The following is a 27,236-nucleotide window of genomic DNA, read 5'->3' as shown; positions in this document are numbered from 1 at the left end:
ATTCATCCAGTTCCTCCCAGCCTCACTGACTGTTCACTATGTCTTTTTCAAATGGTTGTGTATCATTCTCCTCACCTCTCTCCAATGGCATCCTTCAAAGCTATGTCGTTGGTTCTCTCTTCTTTCTATATATCCTGCCATGGAATGATCTTGTCTGCTACCATGGCTTCAATTTCTAATTCTTTAACCATCTTCTGCTAGATTGCTTTAGAGAGGCAGCATAGCCAAGTGAATAAACCACTAAACTAGGACTTGGGAAACCTGGGTTCTCTTCTTGACTCTGTCGTGTTCCTTGCTCTGTGCCTATCTGTAAAATGGGGATAATAATGTTGACTTCCTTTCTAAAATGCTTTCAGACAGGCTTATGGAAAGCACTATATAAGAGCTAGGTGTTATTATATTGCTGATTAAGGTTATGAGTTTGGTATGGAAATTTTTAGTAAATTTCACAGCAGAGGTGTGGGGAAAAATACATAAGTCACTAAATAATGTAGGTTTTGCTACATCATCATACACAAGAATATAGCGTAAGTACTGAAAGGTGAGTCTGGAATGTGTTGGAGAGAGAGCCAACCTCGCACTAATCCTGCAGCAGAGGCTCCTTTCCCATGCTTGATTAGGCCTCGATTTCTGCTCTGGGAAATGCAACCTGGTGCATGGGGTCACATCACAGCATCACTCAGGTTTGGCTTGCCTGTGCCTATGGAAATATGAACGAGCCAAACCAGAGTGGTGTTGTGACTTCGTGCCAGGTTTCCATGCCACTCAGTTTGGGGGGGCCCTAATCAAATGTGTTTTTTACAGTCATTTCCAATATTTCACAGACAATTCAAATTAATGATTTCTGTGACCACCATGACCTGTGACAAAATTACAGCTGTATTTGATGACTCACCAATCTCTGTTCTCTCCTGGCCTTTCCTCTTCAATTCAGTCATGCTAATGTCTTTTCCAATCTTATTCTGTAGCTATCAGAAGCTGGGATTGCACTGAGACACTCCAAAATATAGACTTATTGCACAACATTTAGCAAGTAAGTGCTGTAGGTTTCATGTCATGGTGGTAAGAATGTAAAAGTTGAGGCTAAGGCAAGAAGATATAGAGGGAACACAGGGGGTTGTGAAGGGAACTAAATTTTTATGTGCATGAAAAGTACACTTAGGTTTGTAAGTGAAGTCCTGCCTTGGAGCTTTATTTAAACTAAGATGAAATGCAGCCCCATGAAACGGGTGAGTTTTTAGCAACTTCCCCACTGTGTGTGTGGAGAAAGGGCATTGGGGCCCTGCTCAGACAGGCTCACTTTCAGGGGCAGCATCTCCGAGTCCTGACTGCTCTACCTTCTAACCTTTCCTCAGTGGAACCTCCCTCTCCAGCCTTGGGGCGATGGCTTTTCCCCTCCTCCTCCTCCATCAGCCCCAGAGCAACAACCCCTCTTCTCCGGGAAACGCCCCTCCACCGGCTCTTCACAGAGCACAACATTCCCCTTTGCCAGCCCCTCGGGAAAGCCTCTCTCGGCCCCGCCCCACGCCACACCCTCAAAGCGCCGTCCCGGTGCCCCGCTCTTCTCCTCGCCCCCCACCCCCCAACCCGGAAGCGGAGCCCACAGGAGACATCGGGGTCAGGGCCGGGGAACAAAGTTCCGCCGCGGCTTCATTCGCCACAGCACGCAGGTGCGCGCGCCCCACATCGGCGCACTGCTGTGCGAGCGAGCCCGGCGCTTGCGCAGGAGAGGGTAGGCGGTCGCTGGCGTATGCTTCGGTCAGGCTCAGTTCACAGCGGCTCCTCCCTCTCCCGGGTGCCAGCCCTCCCTCCCCCCTTCCTCTCCCCGGCAGCGCGGCTGCTACACCGGGTAGGTTTCCAGTCACTATGGCGGCGGCGGCGGCTGCTGGGAAGGTAAGAAGGGAGGGAGAGGAGCGCTCGCGTGCCCCTCTGCCGTTCGCTGGGCCGGGGAGCTCCGGGCCGGGGAGGGGGCCGCCAGGCCGGGGCTCAGCCTGATCGGGTTTGTTTTGGTTTTGCAGGTCAGAAGAAAGTTTTCGTTGTCGGCGGCCGCTTGAGAACGACACTGAGCGGGAGGCATCCGGGCCCGGCTTCCAGGCCTCCCCCGCAGCCGGAGCAGGGCCAGCCCCGCTGGGCCAGCGGAGACCCTGCTCCTCAGGAGAGAGCGACAAACGGCATCCCGATGCGCAGCCACCTGCGGAGACCCTGAGCGGAACAGATCCCTCCCCCTTTGGCCGGGCGGCGGGAGACCTCCGGGAGATTCCTCCCTGAGACTTATTGTAGCTAGCCCCCGTGAGAGACACCCCTCCGCCCTCCTAAGGCGGCTCACCTCGCTGAGACATCCACCCCTGCCCCTCGCCTGAGGGGCGATCCCTTCTTCTGTCAGCCCAACCTTCGTGAGCGCCTGCAAGTCCCCTGGCTGCCACTCCCCTCCCAGTTGAGGAGGCCCTCACCCCTTCAGTTCGTCCTGGAAGACCCTTCCTCTTAGTTTCTCCGGGGGTGGAGAAGAGTTTGAAGCCCCTCTCCACCCTTTATCAAATTCCATACCTGAGTGGCCAATTGCAACTCTAGCCTCAGGTCAGCTTTTTCTGGTGTAGGGGAAGAGAACAGTGCAGCTTTGCTACCTCTAGTCGAGGACCACCCACGCTACTTTATCTTAATGTCTGAAGAAAATGAAATGTGGACTGCCATGTGGATCAACTAAACTGACTGTCTTTTGTGGAGCGAATGCTTCATACGCATTCTCCATCTCTTGATCTGGGCTGTGAGGCTGGCTGGATGCTAAATGTTTTTTATCCCCTGGCTCCCGATCCCTAAATCTTTCCTTGCTTTCATGCTGCATTGGTCAAATTTTTGGTAAGTGCTGTTTACAGAAGAAGGAAGAAAAAGAAGGCAGTCTGAATCCCCAACACAAGTATTTGTGTGTGACTCATCTACTTGGATTTAAAGACATCTCCACCTTTGGGGAGTCTTGCTTCTCTTCTGTGAAGTCAGATGTTTGTTCCTGCTCTTCCTGATGAGCATGGATTGAAAGTTGCGCCTTCTAGATTTTTTCCAGGGTGCTGCTGATACTGTTAAAGGACATAATGGGGCTTTTTCACTGGATTATTGCCAGGATCAGTTTACACACTGCAACAATGAGTTGTTAGGCATCTCATGTATAGGTAACATTTGTCCTGCTTTAATGTAAAATTGTGGGGGAGATTTGGGATAAAAATTTTTGGAAGGCAGTCTGGATCAGGAAGAGTTTCTCTTCATCCCTGTTTGGCGTGACATCCCCAATCTGTCCTCGATGCCTTCAGCCTTGGCTATCTTCACTTGCCGCCCGAACTCTCATCCATTTCAGGAGCGTCATGTCTACCTGGATGAGCCTGTCAAAATCGGCCGTTCGGTGGCTCGCTGCCGGCCAGCTCAGAATAATGCTACTTTTGACTGTAAAGTGTTGTCCAGGAACCATGCCCTTGTCTGGTTCGACCACAAGACAGGCAAGGTAAGTCCGTTTGTGTTTGAAAGGGGGAGAATAATTAATGAAATGCTAGATTATTTTAATCAAGGGTCGGGTTTCTGCAAGTTCCTGTAAACTGCAACTGGCTTGAAGTTTCCCTCTAAATAGTCAGTATGGTCACATTTGAAGCAAGTAAGGTGTATGTTGTCATCAGGAATTCTGATTTTCAGTTAAATTGATAAAGCCCTGCTAAAGGAAAAGCTTGAGAACAGGATTTATTAAACATTATAAAAACATAAAATTGTTAGCAGAGGGAACTGGTGAATTCTGAAGATTGCCCATGTTCGTTGTTCATTCCTGTGAAAGCATGATGTCAGAAGTCTTATTCTATGTAATACAAAAACTGAAACGATAAAACCTGAAAAAGTTACTGTAAGCAAATGTTTATTTTGGAAACTTCTTACCTTAAATTTAGATTGCATTTCTCTAAGAGAATTGTTGTTTTTCCTAAAGCACAGTTCATTGTGTATAAACAAATGTTTAGTCTTTCTAATATGTACAGTGTATTTTATATTCGGTAAAAGGCTTACAATTTTAGTGGTGAACATGTCATTTTGAGCAACTGTCCCAAAAACAAAGCATTATAAATGGCTAAAATCTGTTTTATATGGTATTCTATGTACTTGCATTTTTGAATGTTGGACAAAATATTTTCGTCTTAACTTATGTGCAATCAGGATAACATTAGCTGCAATGATTATAATGAATGGCCTATGAAATCTGCTCTCATTGCTAGTGAGATGGAGTTAAAACATGCAGTGTGTTATCTTAACCTGGGCCTAGCCTTCTCAAATAAGGATGACGGCGGTCATAAAATGTTTAGGGGCTTTGTAATACTTGTTTTGTCCACTAGGGACTGAACTGGGTTAACCAAAGCTATTTTGCTTAAGCTGTCATGTTAAATTTCAATTGCTAACTAATAGCAAAAGCTGTGCTTTGTGCACAAGCTTCAGTCAGTCAAAAAGCAATGTGCTTTAAAAATATGTATTAAAAATTCCCTGGCCTAGTGCTTCCTTATTTGCTGCTGTTCAGTTTTGCACTCTGATGCTTCTCTTTGGAGTACTTTTCAATAATTCAGTTAATTCTAATAGAATAGTCAGGTAACCAACTGTTGTTTAAAATTGTGACCCAGCATAAGGAACCACATGGTGCAGTAAGAGTTCTTAAATCTTCTAATAATTACTATATGTTATTCAATACTTAGGCATGATGGGACAAGCCAAGAGTTTAATTTCTTAAGGCTGGGTTGTGTCATGACTTTGAAGTTGCTTACACATAATTATCACAAACTGCTATTTATGTGAATTAATATTTTACTGGATTTTTTTGATATTCTGCATAATGCAGTATATGAAATCCATTTTGGATCCTAACATGAGTCTATAAAATTTAATGTTTTCAATTTGAGATTATATATGCGGTCTTTCCTGTTTTACGTAGTGGGTTGGACTCAGTCACCTAAAATGTCTGTTCCAATCTAGTCTAGCATTTCTGATGACATTTTTTGCATATAATGCCTTCCATCCAAGTTTCTCGGTGCTTTACAAACATAATTAAGCCTCACAACAACCTTGTAAGGTCAGTGAATATTTTTACAGATAGTTAAACTGATGCACAGAGCGACTTTGATGTTGGGCAAATCAACTAAATGGATGGCAGAACTTACAACATAGGCAACTGAATTATTTTTAATCCAGAGTTGTTAGTGTTAGACATACTAACAGAAATCAAATAAACGAGTTTTTAAATTGCTTTATTTTCTTTGCATGACTCTGGATTTGTAGTGGTTTACTTAATCTTTCATATTTAAATTACAGGTCTGGATTTGCCCAAATTGGTAGTGAATAAAAGATGTAGGGATTTGATGGTGGATGGCCTGTAACATATGAGGAGCTGGCCTTGGTTAAGTACTTCTGGACAGATGTCCACATAATAAACCCATAACTGTAACTGGTAATCTTGTTGGTAGTTTTGGCAGATACCCAGGAATGAATGGAGAATCCACTACATTTTCTTTCTTGAAGGTGGTCCTTCTGAAACAGGGTTGAAGCATGCTGGTGTAACAATGTGGGGCAACTTGAATTGTATACTTGTTGTGTGGATAAATGGGGGATTTCAGTCTCAGGGTCTGCTTGAAGTCCTATATGAGCAATAAATTGCAAGAAGTTAAGGTGGCTTTTGGGGGTGGAGGGAGAATGTAGTTTTAATGATATCACAACATGATTGCCTACACCCCAGTCCCTTACAATCTGGCCTAGCAGCTGTGACTGGGCTGGTGTCCCCAAGTCAAGGACAGTCATGAGGTGGTAGTCAATGAACAAGGAATTGGAGTAATTCCTAGAGGTGGGAAGGACAGGCAGGAGTCAGGATCAGCATCAGGCTGGAGTTGGAGACTGGAGAACAGAAAGCGGGGTGAGCTCTGGAGTTAGACTTCTGGCCTACTGCATAGTTGTTTAGGCAACATTCTGGGACACCATCCAGGGTTAAAGAGTGAGAATGGGCCAATTAGAAGGCTACAGGATGCTGTCACTCTGGACCTTTTGGGCGACACTTCTTGCAGTGCCTAGTCTTCACAGTGCTCCTTGGCTTTATAGGACCTCTCGGTGGCGATGTGATTACATTAGCTATCCTAAACTCTGCAGACTTGGGTTCTAGTCCCAAGGATTCTTACAATAATAAATAAAAACATTGTAGTGAAAAGGCAGCTGAAGACAGATGCATATGGTCCTTGACTTTTCCTTTATGATCAATCACAAATATTCAGCTATATTGCTTATAATTCCTTACTCTTACAGAATCTGCAGTGCTTGCACAGTGCAAACAAAAAACACAATAATTACATAATTAAACATGCTAGTAACATTTGCACACAAACACTGAAATAACAAATGGTTAGCAGAGCCAGCCATTATAATAACCACTCTTACCCAGGAATGTCATTAGCCCACCAGTGATCTAATGTCTTTGTCATACTGATTAACGTAATATGTAATCATTTCTCAGAAGCTTGCTGATGGAACAGAATACCTTATTAAGTCGACCTTTTGTGACAGTTTAGGCAGTAATTTTAAAAATATTTTATAATGGGGAGAAATTTTCATAGAAGTGCATCGCAAGTGGCATAATGATTTGAGGTACCAATAAATTAGACTGATTTTTAAACAGGAAACCATAATTTCAATCATCAACTTTAATTTTATTTTGCATTTGTGCTTTTGCTGTTTTTATTTAAAAAAAAAAGTTGATTTTCGATTGGTAACCAGTAAAACATATTGATGTGCAAGTAAATATAGTCTTCACAGCAAATTTGGTGCTTTTTGGTAACCAGGAATCTAAATTATATTTATACACATTTATTTAAGCAATTATATATCTCAATAGACATTTATTCAGATTTTTAATTTTTAGTTGTTAGAAATGCATCATTCACCATTTTCTAACTAAGATTAATTTTGTACTTGTATAGTGTCAAGTATCATGGGGTAGTCGTGTTAGTCTGTATCCACAAAAACAACAAGGAGTCCGGTGGCACCTTAAAGACTAACAGATTTATTTGGGCATAAGCTTTCGTGGGCTAGAACCCACACCCCATCATCTCAGGCATAGGCACTCTTACAGCAGGGTTATCTGGCTATTTGGACTCTCTCCTCAGACCCTACGCTACTAGCACTCCTAGCTATCTTTGAGACCCCACTGACTTCCTGAGGAAACTACAATGCATTGGTGATCTTCCTGAAAACACCATCCTGGCCACCATGGATGTAGAAGCTCTTTATACCAATATTCCACATGAGGATGGACTACAAGCTGTCAAGAACAGTATCCCTGATGAGGCCCATGGCACATCTGGTGGCTGAGCTTTGTGACTTTGTCCTCACCCACAACCATTTCAGATTTAGAGACAACTTATACCTTTAAGTTAGTGGCACTGCTATGGGTAGCCGCATGAACCCACAGTATGCCAACATTTTTATGGCTGACTTAGAACAGCGCTTCCTCAGCTCTCGTACCCTAGCGCTCCTCCTCTACTTGCCCTACGTTGATGACCCCTTCATCATATGGACCCATGGAAAAGAAGCCCTTGAGGAATTCCACCATGATTTCAACAACTTCCGTCCCACTGTCGACCTCAGCCTGGACAGTCCACACAAGAGATCGATTGCCTGGACCAGTCCCCACAAGAGATCCACTTCCTGGACACTACAGGGCAAATAAGTGATGGTCACATAAACACCACCCTTTTCCGGAAACCTACTGACTGCTGTACTTACCTACATGCCTCCAGCTTCCATCCAGGACACATCACATGATCCATTGTCTACAGCCAAGCCCTGAGGTACAACCGAATTTGCTCCAATCCCTCAGACAGAGACAAACACCTACAAGATCTTTATCAAGCATTCTTAAAACTGCAATACCCACCTGGGAAAGTGAAGAAACAGATTGACAGAGCAAGATGGGTACCCAGAAATCACCAACTACAGGACAGGCCCAACAAGGAAAATAACAGAACGCCACTGGCCATCACATACAGCCCCCAGCTAACACCTCTCCAGCACATTATCAACTATCTACAACCTATTCTGGAAAACGATCCCTCACTCTCACAGACCTTGGGAGGCAGGCCAGTCCTCGCTTACAGACAGCTCCCCAACCTTAAGCAAATACTCACCAGCAACTACATACCACACCACAGAAACACTAACCGAGGAACCAATCCCTGTAGCAAACCTCGTTGCCTACTCTGTCCCCATATCTACTCTAGCGACGCCATCAGAGGACCCAACCACATCAGCAAGACCATCAGTGGCTCATTCACCTCCACATCTACTAATGTTATATATGCCCTCATGTGCCAGCAATGCCCCTCTGCCATGTACATTGGCCAAACCGGACAGTCCCTACATAAAAGAATAAATGGACACAAATCGGACATCAGGAATGGTAACATACAAAAGCCAGTAGGAGAACACTTCAGTTTTCCTGGACCTTCTATAACAGATTTAAAAGTAGCTATACCTGAACAAAAAAAAGTCAGAAACAGACTTCAAAGAGCAACTGTAGAACTAAAATTCATTTGCAAATTTAACACCATTAATATGGGTTTTATTAGGGACTGGGAGTGGCTGGCTCATTACAAAAGCAGCTTTGCCTCTCCTGGCATTGACACCTCCTCATCTATTATTGGGAGTGGACTACATCCACCCTGATGGAATTGGCCCTGTCAGCACTAGTTCTTAACTTGTGAGGTAACTCTCTTCTCTTCATGTGTCAGTATAATAATGCCTGCAACTGTAATTTTCACTCCATGCATCCAGTGAAGTGGGTTCTAGCCCACGAAAGCTTATGCCCAAATAAATCTGTTAGACTTTAAGGTGCCACTGGACTCCTTGTTGTTTTTACTTGTAATTTGTGTCAGCTCTCTTTGGATGGAAATTGGCATTCGGTGAGAAGTGGACAATAGCCAGCATTTAATTTTTTTACTAGAAAATGACTTTATGTGCTGGACACACAAGAAAAAAGTTTACCAAAACATGTTTTACATTTAAAACTGACTTACCTTTTAAAAACCATTTGTAGTTAGTGAATTGATGTCACCATGTCCTTCAGGATTTTACTACAGGGCGAATTCCTTCTCTCACCAGTTTTTATTCATAGATTGGAAGAGGGAGAACCAGCTTTCCTGCTTTTTCAATCCTAATTGGTTTCTCGGTTTGTGCTCTCTGTACCTGCAGAAGAGGTGACTGCTGGTTTAGCACTTCAGCAAGCTCTGATTCCAGGAGCTTAGTCAATGGCTTGACTTTCTTTTGAAACTTGGTGGCAAACATACTGCTTGCATATTTTTTTAATTTAATTTAAATACTGTTAATTGTGTTTAGGCCTTTAATTTAAATTTTCAATTTCAAATTAATTTAAATAGCTTTATTTTTTTAAGAAAACTTACTTTTATCCACCCTGGATACCAAGCTTATTTGAGAATGACTGGTTGCCATACTGGTTTTGAGGCTGCTACATATGCTACACTAAATCACTGTCTAAAAATGTCATGGAACTTTTTGTTGAAAGATTTCAGTACCATACGCTGTATAGTGTGCTTTACATATGTGTGAAAAAGCTCCCTGCTCAAAGAAGCTTACATCTATGTAAGACTAAAATGGTACTAACAGTTTAAAAAAAAAAAAAAAAAGTGGTGTGTGAAAGTGGGGACAGGTTTTGTGGGAAATGAGTAATAGAAAGCCAAGTGAAAATAGGGTTTAAAGCACTGGTTCTCAAACTTTTGTACTGGCGACCCCTTTCATATAGCAAGCTTCTGAGTGCAACCCCCTCCTCCTTATAAATTAAAAACACTTTTTAAAATATATTTAACACCATTATAAATACAGGAGGCAAAGCAGGGTTTGGGGTGGAGGCTGACAGCTTATGGACACCGACCTCTCTCTTTCTCCCTCCCCCATGTAATAACCTTGCGATGAGAACCCCTGGTTTAAAGGGTCACGTGTAACTAAAATCTGCACTTCTGTCTGAAAAAAATTGCTGTTAGAAGTAACACTGAAAAAAAAATTACTGTTAGAGGTTGCACTGAAGATCACTGTGACTAAAAGGGGATGGGGAAAAAATCTTTTTAAAAGTTTCTTTTTGTATTTGGCAGCACTCTAAGAATAGTCAGTTTTACTGTTTTCCTTGTGTAGACAGTCATGCCCTGCTTTGCTTGTGGGCTTTTCACTCAAAGGTAGAGAGGAAAGAGAAACAAAGTTTTTTAAATCATAAAAACTGGTCTCAAGCTTTTGGGGACAAGTTCTACCCGAAACTATTTCTAACTTGTTTTTTAAATATTCTATTAAAGATTGAGTCATCACTTTAAGGAGGGATTGGAAAGAGAGAGTGGGTTACTTGACACATGGGAAGTGAGAGAGAGAGACTAAGTCTCTCTGAAATTTTTAATAAAATAATTGTTCAGCATCCCTTTACTTCCGCTCCTAAAACATACCCATAATATATGAGCTGTTCACATGTAAAAACTTTTTAAAAAACCTATTTAATTTTAATACAGTCTCAAACCCTGAACAACTTTTGCTTGAAAAATTGCAACTTCAAATACTGTAGAACTCTTGGTGTGACTTCTTCCCGGCTGAAATGTTGGAACACTTCCAATTTAGAGTGAAAGTCCTTGGTGGAACCCTGAAATTCCCTTCAGATATTTAGGCTTTCAAAAAGATCCGTTCACCAGAGGCTTTTAAAGAAACTAATTAGCCATAGGGTGAGAGACAAAGTATTGTCATGAATCAAAAAACATGAGATGTAAAAAAAGTTAGGAATAGGTGGTCAATTTTCATTAATGCAAAAACTGAAGTGGGTTGCCATGGGGTTCCATACTAGGAGAGGTGGTGTTCAATGCATGTACAGTCTGGAAAAGGGGTTGAGTAGTAAGGTGACAAAGTTTTCAAATGTCAATTGTTCGGTTAGTCAAGTCCAGAGAGGACTATGACAAGCTTCAGAGGGACCTAACCACGCTAAATAAATGGGTAGTGTGATGGTAGTTTAAGTTTTAATGTTCATAAAGGAGATCAGGCTAGATGACCTGGTCTTAAAAATCTATGGGGGAAAAATAAGTAATGCACATTGGAAGGAAAAATGAGAACTAATAATTAACAGTATCCCCTCCAGTAAAGGACCTGGGCATCACTGTGGACAGATGAATGAAAACCTCTGTCTAGTGGCAGCTGAGGCTTAAAAAATAGCAAACAATGTCAGGATACATAAGGAATGGAGAAGAATATAAAAATATTATGACACCATTATATAAAGCAATGGTTTGCCATCATCTGGAATACTATGTTCAGTATTTATCACCCTGTTCGAAAAAGGATTTTGCTGAATGAGAGAGCTCACAACACAGTGTTGAGAATAATATGAGCATGGAAAAATGGTACAGAGAAGGTAGCAGTAGTTTCTTAATGAAACTGACAAGCAACAAATTCAAAAACTGATAATGGGAAATAAGTTTTCATGCAACACATAATTAGACTATGGAACTCATGGAAGCCAAGAACTTGGAAAGATCCAAAGAGGGATTAGATACTTGTCTGAATGAACAGGATAACCAGAATTGTTGCCGTAAATCCCACTTAAAAAGTTTTAGTGGGAAATAAAACATCGAACCTCTCTCAGGGTTTAACTAGTCTCTAATTATTAAAAGTCGGGCGTTTGCCTTGTGGGGAGCAGATTATTACATTATGATTTGTTCAGCCTTACTCTGAAGTATTTTGTGCTGACTGCTGCTGGAGACAAGATACTGGATTAGCTGAACTAGTGATCTGACCCAGTATGGTGGTTCTTATGTTAATTTTCCCTTTAATACTCCTGCCTTGAGGCTGTGGTGTTCTGCTCTCAGCTGGAAAGAAGTCAGTTACAAGTATCTTTTAGCAAATTTCAGTGCTGCTGTTTGTTTGTGTTGAGTGGCCCTTGTCAAGTAAATTGAGGCATTTTCTCTTGCACACTTCCAAATGTTGACCTTTATCCCTGGTGATGAGGGTGATATTTCAATGCCCAAGAGAAGCATTCCAGTAAGAAGATGAAATCTCATACTCCTCTCACTTAATTTTTTTTTGTTTTATTATTATTTTATGTCTGTTCTATTCTGTGATCCCAAATAAATTATCCAAATTGACAGTGGTGTAAGTAAAAAGAACTGGGTGCACAGAGTTCTTAATTTGACCACACTTTACTGCTATCACAACATTTGTTTTCAAATCTAGAGTAGATGGGGTGCCAGCCATGAATTATTGACGTCAGTTATTGCCTCCTAATCGGGATTTCCCCAGAGAGATACCAACTAGAGCTGTTGCCAGAGAACTAATACCGTAATTTTTGGGGCTGATCGATTGCAATCATGGAATATCAGTCCTGAGCTAGGAATACCAACATGTTGATTAGATTTTTTTTTTTTTTAAATTTGTGTACTTGAATGAGATTTTACAAGGGCTGTAAACCCTTATGTTTCAGGCTTAGGAAGAAAACCTCCCCTATGGACAGGTTTTTCCTATACCTGCAGGTGACAGCTATTTTTTTGCACGTTCTTTGAAGCGTCTGGTACTGTTCTGATCTGGCATGGAAATTCTTGTGTTCCTAAGTCGTGCCTTGGTATAGTGCTGCTTTTTCTTAATTTTGAGTGAGCAATTATTCACAAATGGATTTAATGCAATGTAATTATTCACATATACCTGTGGGAGGTGTGTATTAATGTATTCAGAATATTTTTGCAAAAAAAAAATATTGAAAATGTTGACTGCTATGCATCATATTGCCTTTGCATTCTTGAACTGGTTTTCTCATAACGGTAAATGCTTGCTGTAGGGTACGTGGGCTCTTTCAGTGTATTTGCTGCATATTCAAAGCTTCAAAAATGGCTTGAGTTAATGCTGTGAAAAAGGAAAGAAAAAGCTCTGCCCCATGTAATTGACTGTAACAAGCAGTATACATATAATTTTAAAAACTGATTGTACTACAATAACACTTCGGACTATTAAAACTGAATAATTTAAAATAGGCTTGTTTCACTATGTTTGCAGTTAACTCTGGTTTTCTGTAAGAATAACCTATGTGAAAAGGTTGTCGTTCTGGTTTCAAATCAGTTATACTTCCTGGTTAACATGTGGTATTTGGGTTGTTTATATTGGGATTACAAACACTACAGGTGGATGTTCATTTGCAGGAATTGTCAGCCCACTCTCATTGGGCAAAAGATGCCCACATATTGAGCTTTTCACCCAGAGCATCTCCGTCACCAGTCTTAGTGTAGGGAAAAAAAGACAGTGCTGACTGTTCCTTGCTGACAGCTCCTTTCCCTTATGCAGCTCTTCCTGTTTTCGGTGGAAGAACTTATTGTCTAAAAATGTTTCCAGCAGTGCATTTTCAGCAACTGTCGTGAACAGGTGGCCCTGTAGGAATGATAAACAAGTAATGGTGATGCAGTAACTGTTCAACTACATTAGACACTAAACTAGATTTTCTGCAGGTATTGTCAGTTTTGTACATATGTTCTGTGAATGGGCTTTCATAAGGCTGCAGAATCACTGAGGGTATGTCTGTTTTGCAATTAGGCACAGCAGCTGGCCCATGCCAGCCAACTTGGGCTTGCGGGGCTCAGGCTGTGGGACAGTTTCATTGCAGTATAGGCTTCTGGGCTTGGGCTAGAGTCCAGGCCCCAGCTCCAGTCCAGAAGTTACACTACAATGAAACAATCCTGCAGCCTGAGCCCTATGAGTCTCAGTTGGCTCTCACAGGCCAGTTGCAGGTCTTTTATTGCAATGTAGACACACTCTTGGTGTCTGGTAGCTAATCCAAACATCTTGTACTGGGTGTTGTGGGGGAAAAAAACCAAAACAATCTTGAGCACCAGGCAGATCTCCTGGTTTTGTAAGATCGGGCTTCTGGCCCTCATACTTGTTTATAATAACCACTTATTGAAATTTTGTGAGACACACCTCAGTAGCACTTCTCACAGGCTTTCTTCAGTTCAACTTTTTGCTTTTCCTTATTTTGCAGATTTTAGCTGTGATAGTTGACTGAACTGCATTCCAGGTGTTTATGGGTTTTTGGTGTTTTTTTTTTTAAATTTTTTTAAAATTTTTTTTTGTGGGTGTGTGTTTTTTTTTTTTGTTAAATGCACTGCATGTCAGTCACAAGTGGTCCTAGCAGTGCTATTCTCTGTTCAGCTAAGTTTTTTTTCTGCTACTTCCTGGTGTTTTGAGGAAATTGCAGCCTTGCAGCAAAAAGTGGGAGTGGCATGTAGATTATCTGTAAGGCAAGTTTTCTAAATGTCAACAATATTTTGTGGTACATGTGACTCAGTTTACATTTTAAAACTTTGTTTCTGTAAATATTAATCTTTAAGAACCAATTATTTGAGATATTTAGTGTTTTGAGTAGTGTTTTATTGCACCTGGGACCAGATATAGTGGTCTTGTTAGGGGAAAAAACTAGTAAAGGTACTCCAAATTTTTGAAGATGTTAACACATGAACATTTCACAAGGATACATGCCTTATCACAGTGACTCTGAAGCTGTGGTTCATGGGCCAGCGGTGTGGGTGAGTGGTGGGAAATCCCTTTCTGAACACATGACACAAAGCTGAAATGAGCCTCAGGGCTGTTGAGCCCTCCCCCTTACTATCATAAGCACCTCTGTTGTACAATCACATTAATACATTTGTCCAGCTCTCTGTCTCTAGCAGAAATCTCCTTCTGATTTCCAGCCTGAATTTGTTCATGCCCGGTTTATACCCATTTGTTCTTGTCAACGTTGTCCTTTAGCTTAAATGGCTTTTTCACCCTTCTTGGTGTGTGTTACCCTGATGTATTTATAGAGAGCAATCATATCCCCTTCTGTAATCTTGTTGCTAGGTTAAACAAGTGAAGCTCTTCTAGTTTCCTCTCATACTATAGACTCTCCATTCCCCCTGATCATTCTGCTAGCTCTTTTCTGCGTCTGTTCCAGTTTGAATTCATCTTTCTGAACATGGATGAGGAGAATTGTACACAGTATTCCAAATGAGACTTTACCATTGCTTTGTGCAATGGCATTAATACTTCTCAATCTCTACTGGAAATGTTTCGCCTGATGCATCCTAGGATCACATTGGCCTCATTCACAGCTGAATCACATTGGCGGCTCATAGTTGTACAGTGATCGAGCAACACACCCAGGTCTCTCTCTTTCTCCTTTGTCATTTCCAACTGATGAGTGCCCGGCTTGTAGATGACATTTCTTCTTATTAGACTCTAAGTGCATGACTTTGCCCTTCCTACTGTAAAATTTAATCTCATTTCTGTTAGTCCAGTCTTCAAGGTCATCCAGATCTTCCTTTCTAATTTTCTGCTCCTCTGTATTGATGAGGCCTCCCAACGGTTATATCATCAGCAAATTTCATTAGCATATTTCTACTCTGTATGCCACGGTCATTAATTAAAAATATTGAATAAAATTGGTCCCAAGACCAGTTGTTGAAGAACTCCCCTAGTAACCTTCCTCGAGTCTGATAGTTCATGTTTCAGCACAATTCATTGCCTTCTGCCCTCTGGATAGTTCTTTATCCACAGTATCATTCTTATACAAATTCCCAACTTTGCTAATTTAAATGATAATAGTACCATGTGAAATGCTTTACTGAAGTCAAAGTATATTAGACCTACAACAGAAGCTCTGAATTATGAACACCTCGGGAATGGAGATTGTTCGTAACTTTGAAATGTTTGGAACTCTGAACAAAAGGTTATGGTGGTTGTTCTTTCAAAAGTTTACAACTGAACATTGACTTAATATAGCTTTGAAACTTTACTATGCAGAAGAAAAATGCTGCTTTCCCTTTGGTTTTTTTAAGTAACACAGTACTATACTGTATTTCGTTTTGGGTTTTTTATGTCTCTGCAGCTTCCTGATTATGTACTTCCGGTTCCAAATGAGGTGTGTGGTTGACTGGTCAGTTCATAACTCTGGTGTTGGTAACTCTCAGGTTCTACTGTACTTCATTACCCTGATCTAAAAATTGGTGGTTTTCTCAAAGAAGGAAATCAGGTTTGTTCAGCATGATCTACTTTGGCAAATCAGTGTTGCATTATATTCCCTTTACTGTTTAATTAAATTCATGGACATATTCTTTCCTTCACAATTTGTTTTAAAACCTTGCATGCTACTGAGGTCAAACTAATAGGATTGTAGTTGCCCAGATCATTTCTCCCCCCCCCCCCTTTCTTAAATATACGACATTAGATGTTTCTCAGCAATATGCTGCTACCTCTGAATAGATAGATGTATTAAAAATCCTTGCTACTGGACTAGAGATCTCATGTGTCAGTGCAGTCAGTATTCTGGGATAGAAGTTATCTGGTCCTTCCCTTCTTTTTCCTCCCCTCCCCCCAAAACCCCCGATTTGAGCTCTTTAAGCTTTCCTTCCACTTCAGATATGTTAGTTTCCAGCAGCTGTCCTGCCTTCATGCCTATGTTCCATATCATCATCCTTAGGGACAACCGAAGCAAAGTATTCATTTAATTTTTGGGCCATACCTATATTATCTTTAACCTCCGTCACATCCACTACATAGTGGCCCAGCCTCATCCTTCCTTATTCTCTTTTTATTTATATAATTTTAAAAAACTTGTAATTTATTTTAGTTTCCTTGGCAAGAGCTAATTCACCTTGACTTTTAGCAATTCTCACTCTGTTCCTACATTTTCTAACCTCCAATAGGTGGCTTTTTGTGCTGATGAATCTCTTTTTCCATTCCTTGAAGCACTCTAATACTCACCTGGTGAATAGCCACCTCCAGGAGGGTCTGGAGTGTTCCCCTACTAGTTTTGTGGTTGACGGGTCAGTTCGTAACTCTGGTGTTCATAACTTTCAGGTTATACGGACCTAAAAATATCCATTTGTCATTTTAAAAAACACAATATTTGTATCGAATTTTATCACTCTTCAACTTTTTGTATGTTGTTTGTCTTACCATTTAAGCTCTTTGGGGTAAGGACTGTGCCTTTGTCAGTCTTTATAGAAAATGTAGAATAGGCGCTCCAATCCTGATTGTGAGGACTCTGGGTGCTACTTAATAGAAATATTAAATACACAACCTTGTCTTGCACTTTCAAAACTACTGAGGCAGATGCAGATGGTGTACATCATCTTGTTAAGGTAATCTCCCAAAGACATAATGATTGCTAAAAATTATGCATCTTTTTGGAAAGCAATAATATCCAAATACTACTCTTCAAATATAGTGTTACTGTGATTGGTTATCTTATTTGAAACTCCTTCAAGGAACAGAAAAGATTTATAAAGGCAGAAGTCTCATCTTTTCTCTTAAGGCAGATTTAAATTGTGACTCGTTTGCCTCCTGATACTGACTTGCATTTCTTCGTAACGCAAGCTGAGATGACTAGACAAAATATGCTGTTGTTATAGAATCATAGGTCTATTCTGAATGTCTTAACTGTAAAAGATCAGTGCAGTCAGTCAGTCAACTGTATTTTTGTAAAACTACCTGCCACTATTTAAGCTGCTGTAGCGCTTCAGTGTAGACACTACCTATGCTGATGGGAAGGACTCTCCGATGGATGTAGGTAATACACCTCTGTGAGAGGCGATAGCTAGGTTGATAGAAGAATTCTTCTGATGACAGCACTGTCCGCAGCGGGGATTAGGTCAGCTTAATAATGCTGCTCAGGGCTGTGGATTTTTCATCAAGACAACTTAATTTTCTAGCGTAGAGAAGGCCTTATGTAACTAACTGACTTTTTTTTTCCTTTTAAACTACAGTCCTTTTCAAAAGGAGAGTAAATAAGCTCTTTGGAAAGGCAACTAGAAGTGCTGTTGACATTAGGCTTTTTCCTGCTATATGAACTTGTGATGGATTCTTTATTTTGGTATCTGAGTTGTATATCCTCCATTTTACTGTAAAATCATTTGTATTCAGTATTTAAGATCTAATTATCTACATAATGTAATGTGAACTGTGAATGGAAACCAGTGAAAAGTTCTTAATCTCAATTGGTATTTAAACTGCCTTAAATTTCTGTACAGACATTACTGAAGCATTGTCAGATTCTGTTTGTATAAAGTGTACTTTATTAAGCACAACATATCAGTAAAGTATTTTAAAACTCTTTTGTTGAAACTGAATTAATGAACTCGCATATGCGAAGTGCAATGCTGTTTATTTTTTGAAATGTGAGAAGAATAGTATTTGGTTATGAGAGCCTGTTGTGTAGACAAAACTTTTTAAAAAAATCATTGACCATGGAAGGCATCTCTAACTAATGGTTAATTTAAAATGTCATTTCTTAGAGCTGTTTAACTCTTACTACAGTTATAGGAATTTTTCTCAGTTAAATGTGAAATGGCTTTGAGGATAAATAGTTTTGATATTTATGTTATTAAGCTTTAGAATATATATTCAGCGTGGCTTGAGGGTCTTCCATTTTTGGAACTTTTCAGGTTATTTGTTCATTAAAAGCTTAGTCACAGTCACACCCCCCCCCTTTTTTTTTTTTTTAAGAAGTGTTGTGTCCACATTGCAACTTACCACTGCAACTTACTTCTTCGCTAGTCTTGTCAGAGAGGTCAAACGTTGAATGAAAATGGAGACAGTCACCCTAAGCACTAAAAGATTCATCCAATGCAGACTCAGACATGCTAATACAGAAGGGTAGAGAAGCTTTTTATGCTTTTTCCAAGGATATAGGACTTTAGGCCTATAGCTGTTTGCCTGGTGGGAGCGCCCCAACAGTTAGCCAGTTAAACAATATCATTTTCATCATTTAACTGGTTAACTTTTTAAAACAATATTTAAATCCTTAGTTTCTGCTAAAATGTACTTGATGGAAGAAAATGAAACATCAAATGAAAATACATGATTAGTTCTGTAAGAGTGGAAATAAGAGTACTTTCACTTGATGGCTGTCAACCACTACTTCCTTTTTAAATACTCAAGGGGAAACTCATATTTTTTGTGTTCTTCATTTGAACATTTTTTTTCCTAGACTACACATACTAGAGAGAGAGAGCATGAAAGCCAGGAATACACATCTACACCAAAAGGAGACCCATACCTTCACAATCTCTGAAGCAACAGAAGAAACTTAAATGTAAGGATAGCAAGTTGGCATTAGATACAGCCACAGTAATTGTTGAGCAGGGCATTTCACAGAAATACAAATCCTATCTGACCGTAAACCAGCTGTTTAGAATGTGGGTAGGGATCTTAGTGCTTTATGAAAGGGAGACTTAGTAGACCTGTGTTTCTATTGACTGTATTAAATGTAATGGTACAGAATTATACTGCATGTGACATAGAAACACATGTTCTCTGTTATCGATATTTCTGAACATTTGAAGGCATACTTCTTTCCCCATGTATTCATCCTAACTTTCAATTAAATTTATCTTCTAGACAGTTGATTGGAACTCTTAAAAGTATCTGTATGGTATACTGACACCCTCTGACTTCCAAATTTGAACACAAAAAGGATGAAAGTGGAAAACTCAATATTTTGTACCTGAACAAAATGTACTGCACCGGCGCATTAACCAACAGCTCTCTTTCAAAACTTGAATTCTGCTCTCGGATATATATGCAACATTTTCACTGATATAAATGTAGACTTCCCATTGAAATGTGAGAGCAGAATTTTGTCATTAATATCTATTGTCACAAATTGGTGGACTTGTTTTACCCGTATGTTTGTTTCCACAAGGCTAGTCAACTGTAATATGCTCCACTCAGGGCCAGCTCTATTAATGGACTATATCACTTGGAAGTTTTTGTTAGTGCAGAATATGTTTGCCTCCCTGCTTTCTGAATAAGATAGTCCCGGGGTCGGCAACTTTTCAGAAGTGGTGTGCCGAGTCTTCATTTATTCACTCTAATTTAAGGTTTCGCATGCCAGTAATACATTTTTAACATTTTAGAAGGTCTCTTTCTATAATATCTAACTAAAATATTGTTGTATGCAAAGTAAATAAGGTTTTTAAAATGTTTAAGAAGCTTCATTTAAAATTTAAATTAAAATGCAGAGCCCCCGGACTGGTGGCCAGGACCCGGGCAGTGTGAGTGCCACTGAAAATCATGTCGCATGCCACTTTTGGCACGTGTGCCATAGGTTGCCTACCCCTGAGATAGTCCAACAAGAACATAAAATATCCACATAGTGCACAGGGTGCCGTTTACCATATAAATTAAATCCAGGTTGTTGTCTACAAACTCAGGAATGGTATGAGTACTTCAAGCTGTCTTACTTCTAACACACCTTAGTATCTGCATTCATCTGAAATGTTTAAGCTCTCTTTCTCTGGAATAAGTGTGAAAGGAGAATGAAGCAGTGTATTTCAGTAACAAGCCCTTGAAATACATCTAGGTATCTGGAATACATCTAGAGTGTAGTCTGAGTGCATTTTGGAAATGCTGTCAAATGTCTTTTGAACTAGACTCTTTTTCCTAGCTCTCAGCTTCACTTCTCTTACTTTTCTGCCCTGTTAACCGTGTGCAAGGGCTCGTCTACACAGGGAAATAGATCAAAATAGCTAGTTATTCCTCAATAGCTGTCTCAGAATAGCTCTATATTTGGACACTCCATTTCAGAATAAGTCATTTTATTGCAGAATAATTTGTGTGCTTCCAAAGTCACTTTATTCCGTAAGTGTCCACACAAGAATCTATTGCAAAATAGCTTATTCCACAATAGCTACTGGTCAGTTTCTTTATGTAGACAAGACTTAGGCTGATGAGCTGAGCCACTGGCCAGGGACAGTAAAATCATGCCCCAAAGCTATTGCTCCAGTTTGTTTCACAACTTTGTTATTGTCAAAGTTCAACACAACACAGATGCCGCACAGCTCCTTAGGGTCTTGTCCCACTCTTGTCTTCCAGGCTTTGCAGCCCTTACAGGCTTGCTTTCAGGGTTTCACACTCTTCCTGGCTGAGAGTTCTCCCCACAGGCAGCTGCTGATTCCTGCAAATGTCCCTTTCCCATCCTTCAGCCTGCCAGCTGCAGCTCAGAGGTCACCCTCTCAGCTGCTGTACCTAAAAGACAGGAAGTCCTATATATGACTTCCTGTACAGTGCATAACTGGGAGGAAGCATGTGACCTGCAACTCCAGCTCCCAGTTTTAAAGAGCCTAAATGTTAGTACTTTGTGATTGAAGAGAAATATTTTATCAGTTTCTTGCAGAAGCATAGTCTATTTAAGGTAACTGTTTGCTGTGATTTTGCTGACATGAATGCTTGTTAGCCATGAAATATTCCTACTTCCATCTAATGATGAATGAAGTTAAAACCAACTTCAGCTATTCTGGCATAGTTTTGTGATTTATTATTCAGCCAACCAGTATCCTATGTTGTGTGTGACATAGTAAATGCTGATAAGAGGAGAAGAGTTCTGATGGACTTTTAATACAAAAGTGATTGGGCTTTTTTATTTTGCTCAGCTGACCAAATGAAGGTACTCGTCATGTATCAACTTGACTCCCTCGTCCCCCTTTCCCACCCAAACACAGCTTTATTTTGGATCATCTTGAGATGTTCGTAGTTGTACAACTAGTTGTCTTACATTCAATATAAATACGGCAGTTGTGCCACTTAAAGTTTTTCCTGGGGTGTAAAAGAGAACTGTGATTTGAAAAGCAGGCCCTATCCTATATTTTATTATTGCCACTGGAATCTTTCCAGTATTTTAAAGATGTATCTTGCATTTTATATATTAGAGTTAGATAAGTTTATACTTGAAGGTTCTTATAGCCTGGAGATCTCAGTAACAGGAATTTTGGGGTAAGAACTTAGTTTAGCTGCTAATGTAACTGCAGAAATCGACTCTTATTTAAGACTAAATTCCATTTCTGTCTATTACAAAAGGGAAAGAAGGTGATCAGGGTAGTATAGGCTTAGGCTGTACGTTAATAATAAAGTAGTATTGTCCCTCTCTGCTATTGTCCCTAATGACTACTCCTGTTTTTGAAATCTAAAACTTGTATTTTTGGGAACTATCCCTGTGTACCCCCTTTTCTTTGTAACTGCAGTGTTTACAAAGGCCCGCAATATGAAATCTTCACTACTTTTCTGTATCTTTCAAAACTACATCTGCTCAATGGGTTTACGAATCTTACTTTATAATGGCCTTAATCATACAAAACAGTTTCAGAGATTAGATCTTGTTGGTAATTTTGTATCTTGTGTTTTAACTTGTTAACTGATGTTTAAAAGCAATTTTTATAATATTGCTGTAACAATTGGGAGCAAAAACTTTAAACACTTCGCAATATTTAACTTTATATTATTTTTGTGTGTGTTCAAGTATTAAAGCAGAGTGGAGACTTCAGTAACCCATTGGACTCTTACACAGCATACAACTTTTCATCTAGAGGCAAGTTTTTAATAGTGAGTGATCCTTATATTGGTGTACTTTTATAATTGTGACTGAGAAATTACTCTAAAAATTGAATATAATAGGGGTTTATTGCCCAGTGTTGTGACCACATGGGTCTGATTACTAGTATTACTGTATCATGTAGATAAACTGCACGCTAAGCCCAGGCTCTGACTCAAGTTTGAGTCCAAACCCTCCTTCCATCCACGTGCAGATCAGTGTGATTGAGGTCAGCAAGCACTCAAGACTTGGGTCCTAGGACCCTGCTGGCAGGGTGGGTCAGAGCCTGAGTTCTTCTGTGACTTGGGACCAAGTCTGGTGGTGGTTCATATGGTGTAGCTGAAGCTGCAGACTGGAGTCAGAAGTCTGCATATTCTAGTATGGACATGTTTGAGACCTGGGTCTGGCAATTTTAAACCCAGATTTAGAATCCAGTGTAGACATTCAGGCACGGGCTTGGAAGCACCAGGTCTGCAAGCCTGGGTCCTACAGACTGGGGTTTACCGTCTAGTATCGGTATATGCTGTAGTCATGGACTGGGACTCCAGGTCCCTTTGTAGCCTTTAGGTCAAGGTCCACCATCTGTATCTGGGTCTGGGACATGCCCTGGCTACCTAAGTGATATTTGTACCTCCTCATTGCTGCTGGTAGATTTCTTTACTGATATTACTGGGATTGAAGCAACTGCCAGATTTTCTTTTTGCACAGAATCAGTGTCAGAATATTATGCCACCACACTGTTTGCAGCAGTGCTACATCTAGAAGCCATTTTGCAACAATATGATGATCTAATTGACTTGCAACATATCAGTGCTGTGTCTTAACCTTCAGTAACACCTGAAAAATTGTACTGTAGGTGTCTGTCTGTGAGGCAACAGTCAAGATGTCTTTTTTTAAAACATAAATTGAAATATTTTTAATATCCACTTCAGGAATTGTAATTTACACAGTAGTTCTCTCTGATCTTCCTATTTAAAAAAAAATCAGAATATTGTTACTAGTTAATACTTTGTTTCATGATGTGCTTCTGACTTATTGTCTATTTCAGAAATGCATGGTTTTAGAATCATGGGCTATGTAGAAACTAGTTGATTTCATTAGATGGGAAGATTTTTTTTTTCATAAAGAAGGTGCAGATTTGGTGACATGAGTGCAATGTCAGAATTTCAAATAAAGCATAAAACAGTGCACTTTCTGTGACATGGCTCTTAACCATTATTTGTCCTATTATTTTTACTTGGAGTGAAGAGCTTTTTATAAAGCTTATGTAGGTTTTGAATGTTTCAGTTCTAGTTTTTTAAAAATAATATTTGGCAACATGTGATAGTCTTTATATTCTATATATTTCACAAATATGAATTACTCCCTTTGTTGTGGCATATTGTTCTTCCAAATTTTTTCAGCAAATCTTGCAGTCGTTTCATTGTGAACAATAGAAACTTTTTATAAAAGTTCTTGAAGTTTCTGATCCATGTATATTGTATACTGCGTGTTCGTTTACTCTTAGAGAAGTGAAAGTGCCTAGAAAACATACTTTAAAAATTCCTCAAGAGTTTTTGCTTAATGAATTATTGTATTTCGCATTTACCAGACAGATTTTTTTTTTTCCTATGGTCTGGACATGCCTGTTCGCTAGAAGATTTTTTTATCATCATCATCGGATCATTGTAGAAATAATTTTTAATAAAAATAGCATTTTCTGCTGCTTAGTGAAAGATAACAGAATTAGGACTACCTAAAGAAAAATCTTCTTACAGACATATTGAAAGCTTGACTACAGTACTAATAACACATGCACGTACATGCTCTGAAGTGGCAGAACTAAAGGGAAAGATTTATGAATTTATGTATGTACGTATGCATTCAATGGTTAGTTCATCTTTCAGAATGACTACCCAAGAGCGTAGGTTTTCAAACAGCATTACTCCTATTGGAGAACTTGATTCCCTGTATTATGCAGTATTTTACTAGGTGTTCTTACACTACATCAGATGACATCATGCTAAGATTCTCTTCTGTTCAGGTTGTTTATACTGAACTCCTCACTGTTTATCAGCTGAGCAATGTACAGGTCAATATCTCCATATTCAAATAAGTCAATCATTCCTTTTTAGGTAACTAAAATTACTTCAATTAGATGAAAACAACCATAGGACTTCCTCTTCTCCCCCCCCCCCCGCCAAAAAAAAAAAAGAAAGAGAAATCAGATTAGCACAATGAAGGGATTCTTTATTTCATTGGGGAGTTCAGTCTCTAACTCAGCTGCAACTGTCAGCCAACTTACAAGATGGGTGTGATAATATCTTTTATTTGACCAACTTCTTTTGATGAGAGACAAGTTTTCAGGCTTTGAGTCCTCTGACTGGAGCTCGGGTGCTGAGCCTAGGGAAGGAGTGGGCTTCAGAGCTCAAGCCCCAACTTCAAAGCACTGCCTACACAGCTGCAGTATTTTTAGAGCACTAATACAAACCACGCAAGTCTGAGTCTGTCGATTCAGGCTGAGAGGCTTGCTGCCGCGATACTGGTTAAATCAGTTCATAAAATGTTACTGTTCTGTCCAGTGGAACAGTAGAGCGACTCCTCGCTATTGTATAGTGATTTCAAGGTAACCCCCACTCTTATAGAATACATTTCTGTTATTTAATGTCTACAGATACAATTTTTGAGGTCTAGTCTTGTCTCGAAATGTTCACATAATTTATGTTCCATACAGTTTATTATTTTTCTTGAAGACCTGAGCCAACCTTGTCTATATTTGAACCTGTGGCTTTCAAGGAAATAAAGTAATTCAAACTGGATGTTTATTTCTTTAGGCAAATCATCTCTTGAAGTCTAAAAGCCCAGATGCACTGTCGGTTAATTTTCTCACTTTCTTCATAAATCTGCATCTTGCTTCTGTTCACTCAATTTATTCTCTAAGCATCTCCCTTATTTGGATTTTATAATAGGTGTTAAAACTAGTAGACACAAAGGTCTGTTCCTCTCTGTGCAGTGCTAATCTGTTTCTTCAAACTGCAAGAGTTAATATTTGCTTTCAAAATATAAACGGCATATACTGTACAAACCCTAATTCTCCTGGCCTCTTCTGTACCATATTCTTTCCATAGGACGGATAAAACTCTAGCACAGAAAAGCTATGTGATTTGCCTTGGAGGCACCGTGTAGACCAGTGGATTAGTCTTAAAAACCTGGGTTCTAATTCAGCTTTTATGCTAATTTGCAGAGTGAATTTGGGCAAGCTACTAAAGTAACTATGAACCTCAGTTTCCAAATCTGCAAAATAGGGATAATGTTTACCTGTTTCATGGGGGTATAGTGAGACTTAATGAGTCTCTGTAAAATGTTGTGTAAGTGCAGAGCTGTACTAAGACCAATCAGTAGTATAGGTGAGAATGAAAGTAGATCTGTTTACTCTCTTTGCTGTGCTTAATTTAGTAGGCCTATGGCTTTTGAGGAAAGAAGGGGGCAGAGTGAGGGTTTTTATATCATGTCGGGGTTTAAGGCATTTAACTATGCGTTGAACAACTTGTTAGGTGTAACTGAACATTCTTCTGTATATACACAGGTCTAATTTTTCCAATATTTAACACTCAGAAAAGCTCCTATAACTCAGGGGCTGTTTACAAACCAAATGTCATGTTTTGAGATATGGGCTCTATCTTGTATATTTCAAGTAAATTTTTCAGTGTAAATACACATTCCTTGTTCACTCCACTTAATACATTTAAAACTTTTTTCTTTTGAAAGAAAACTGCATTTGAGAACTTGAATTCTGTGTCTTAAAATTAAAAATGCAGTTAGGGAAACAATGAATTAAAGTCTGGCTGGGCTAGGGTGGCTTTAAACTAGTTTAAGCAAAAGGTGGGTTTCATAGCTTCATTTTGCCCCCCGCCCCAACAAAAATCAACAACCCCACAATGAAATAAAAAATCTAGTAGAAGGAAACCGCTAAATTATCAAGAAAAAATAATTTTCTGAAGTGGTTGTGTATAAAATTGCTTGTGAAGTGAATAGGATGATATATAGCTGCTGCTGCAAGGGGAAACTGACTTGATTGATTATTTTGTCATATTTGTTATATCAAGTGATTTTAAAAAGCATTCCCCTTTCCAATCTTTCTGGAAAGGAAGGTAGATTTGTCCCATAAACTAAAAACATAGTCCTGAAATACAGATGGCTATAAATTATTGGTTAGGGAGGATGAAGGAGAATTTTATTTAACGGTTGACATGTATGGCATCTGACAGCCTCAAATGTCTCTGCTAATATTGTAATTTTTAGTGATGGATGTTTGGTTTTTTTACATAGCTGAATTGAAACTCCCATTTTCATAGTCTATCTAAAATGGAGTACTTTTTTAAAAGCTGAGAGAGTGGGAGAAGGGCAAAAGGGAGTAGAAAAAAGGTCATGCCACAAGAGAGGACAAAGGAGGTGGCGAAGGGGTCAGAAAGGGGGAATACACCTCTTACTCCCAAAACAAGAAATTCAGGTCTCAGAAGTGCTGGGAGAAGGATGAATCAAAAGGCAAAATATTTTTTAAAAATTATCCTTGGAGCATAGTGGTGGTCTAACTTTTTTTTTTTACCGTTTTTAATCTTCGTAACAGTGGCATACTGCCATTTTTTGATAAAACGTTGACATGAACCATGAGCAATGAAATGTGCTGAATTTGTGTGAAAACTCAGACCGATTTGTTCTTATTTTTATTATTTTGGATAGTTTACAACTCATGTTCTTAAGTTTGTTTCCAAGGAAGCTGGGGCTGTGGTAGTGAGTGGGAAGAAACTAACCTTCTATTGTACTTTTTCACCACTTCTTCCTTTAC

General features: G+C 39.6%; 1 protein-coding gene across 17 annotated transcripts in view; it reads left to right on the top strand.

Moving 5' to 3' along the window:
* The first annotated feature begins 1,751 nt into the window (after window positions 1-1,751).
* Window positions 1,752-27,236, top strand: part of SLMAP (sarcolemma associated protein) — a 165,419-nt gene continuing 139,934 nt past the window's right edge. For 16 of the 17 annotated variants that reach the window (XM_084634210.1, XM_084634211.1, XM_084634213.1 and 13 more), the window contains exons 1-2: window positions 1,752-1,893; window positions 2,019-3,487. In XM_084634210.1, coding sequence (XP_084490336.1) covers window positions 3,290-3,487 — 198 coding nt within the window. In that variant the 5' untranslated portion in view covers window positions 1,752-1,893; window positions 2,019-3,289. The remainder of the gene's footprint in view (window positions 1,894-2,018; window positions 3,488-27,236) is intronic. The other variant, XM_084634216.1, reaches the window with a different exon arrangement.

This window comes from Lepidochelys olivacea (genome assembly GCF_965140295.1).
Source record: "Lepidochelys olivacea isolate rLepOli2 genome assembly, chromosome: 7".
Classification (NCBI taxonomy): Eukaryota; Metazoa; Chordata; order Testudines; family Cheloniidae; genus Lepidochelys; species Lepidochelys olivacea.
Note: the sequence above shows the minus strand (reverse complement) of the source record. Positions and strands in the feature narration are given on the sequence as shown.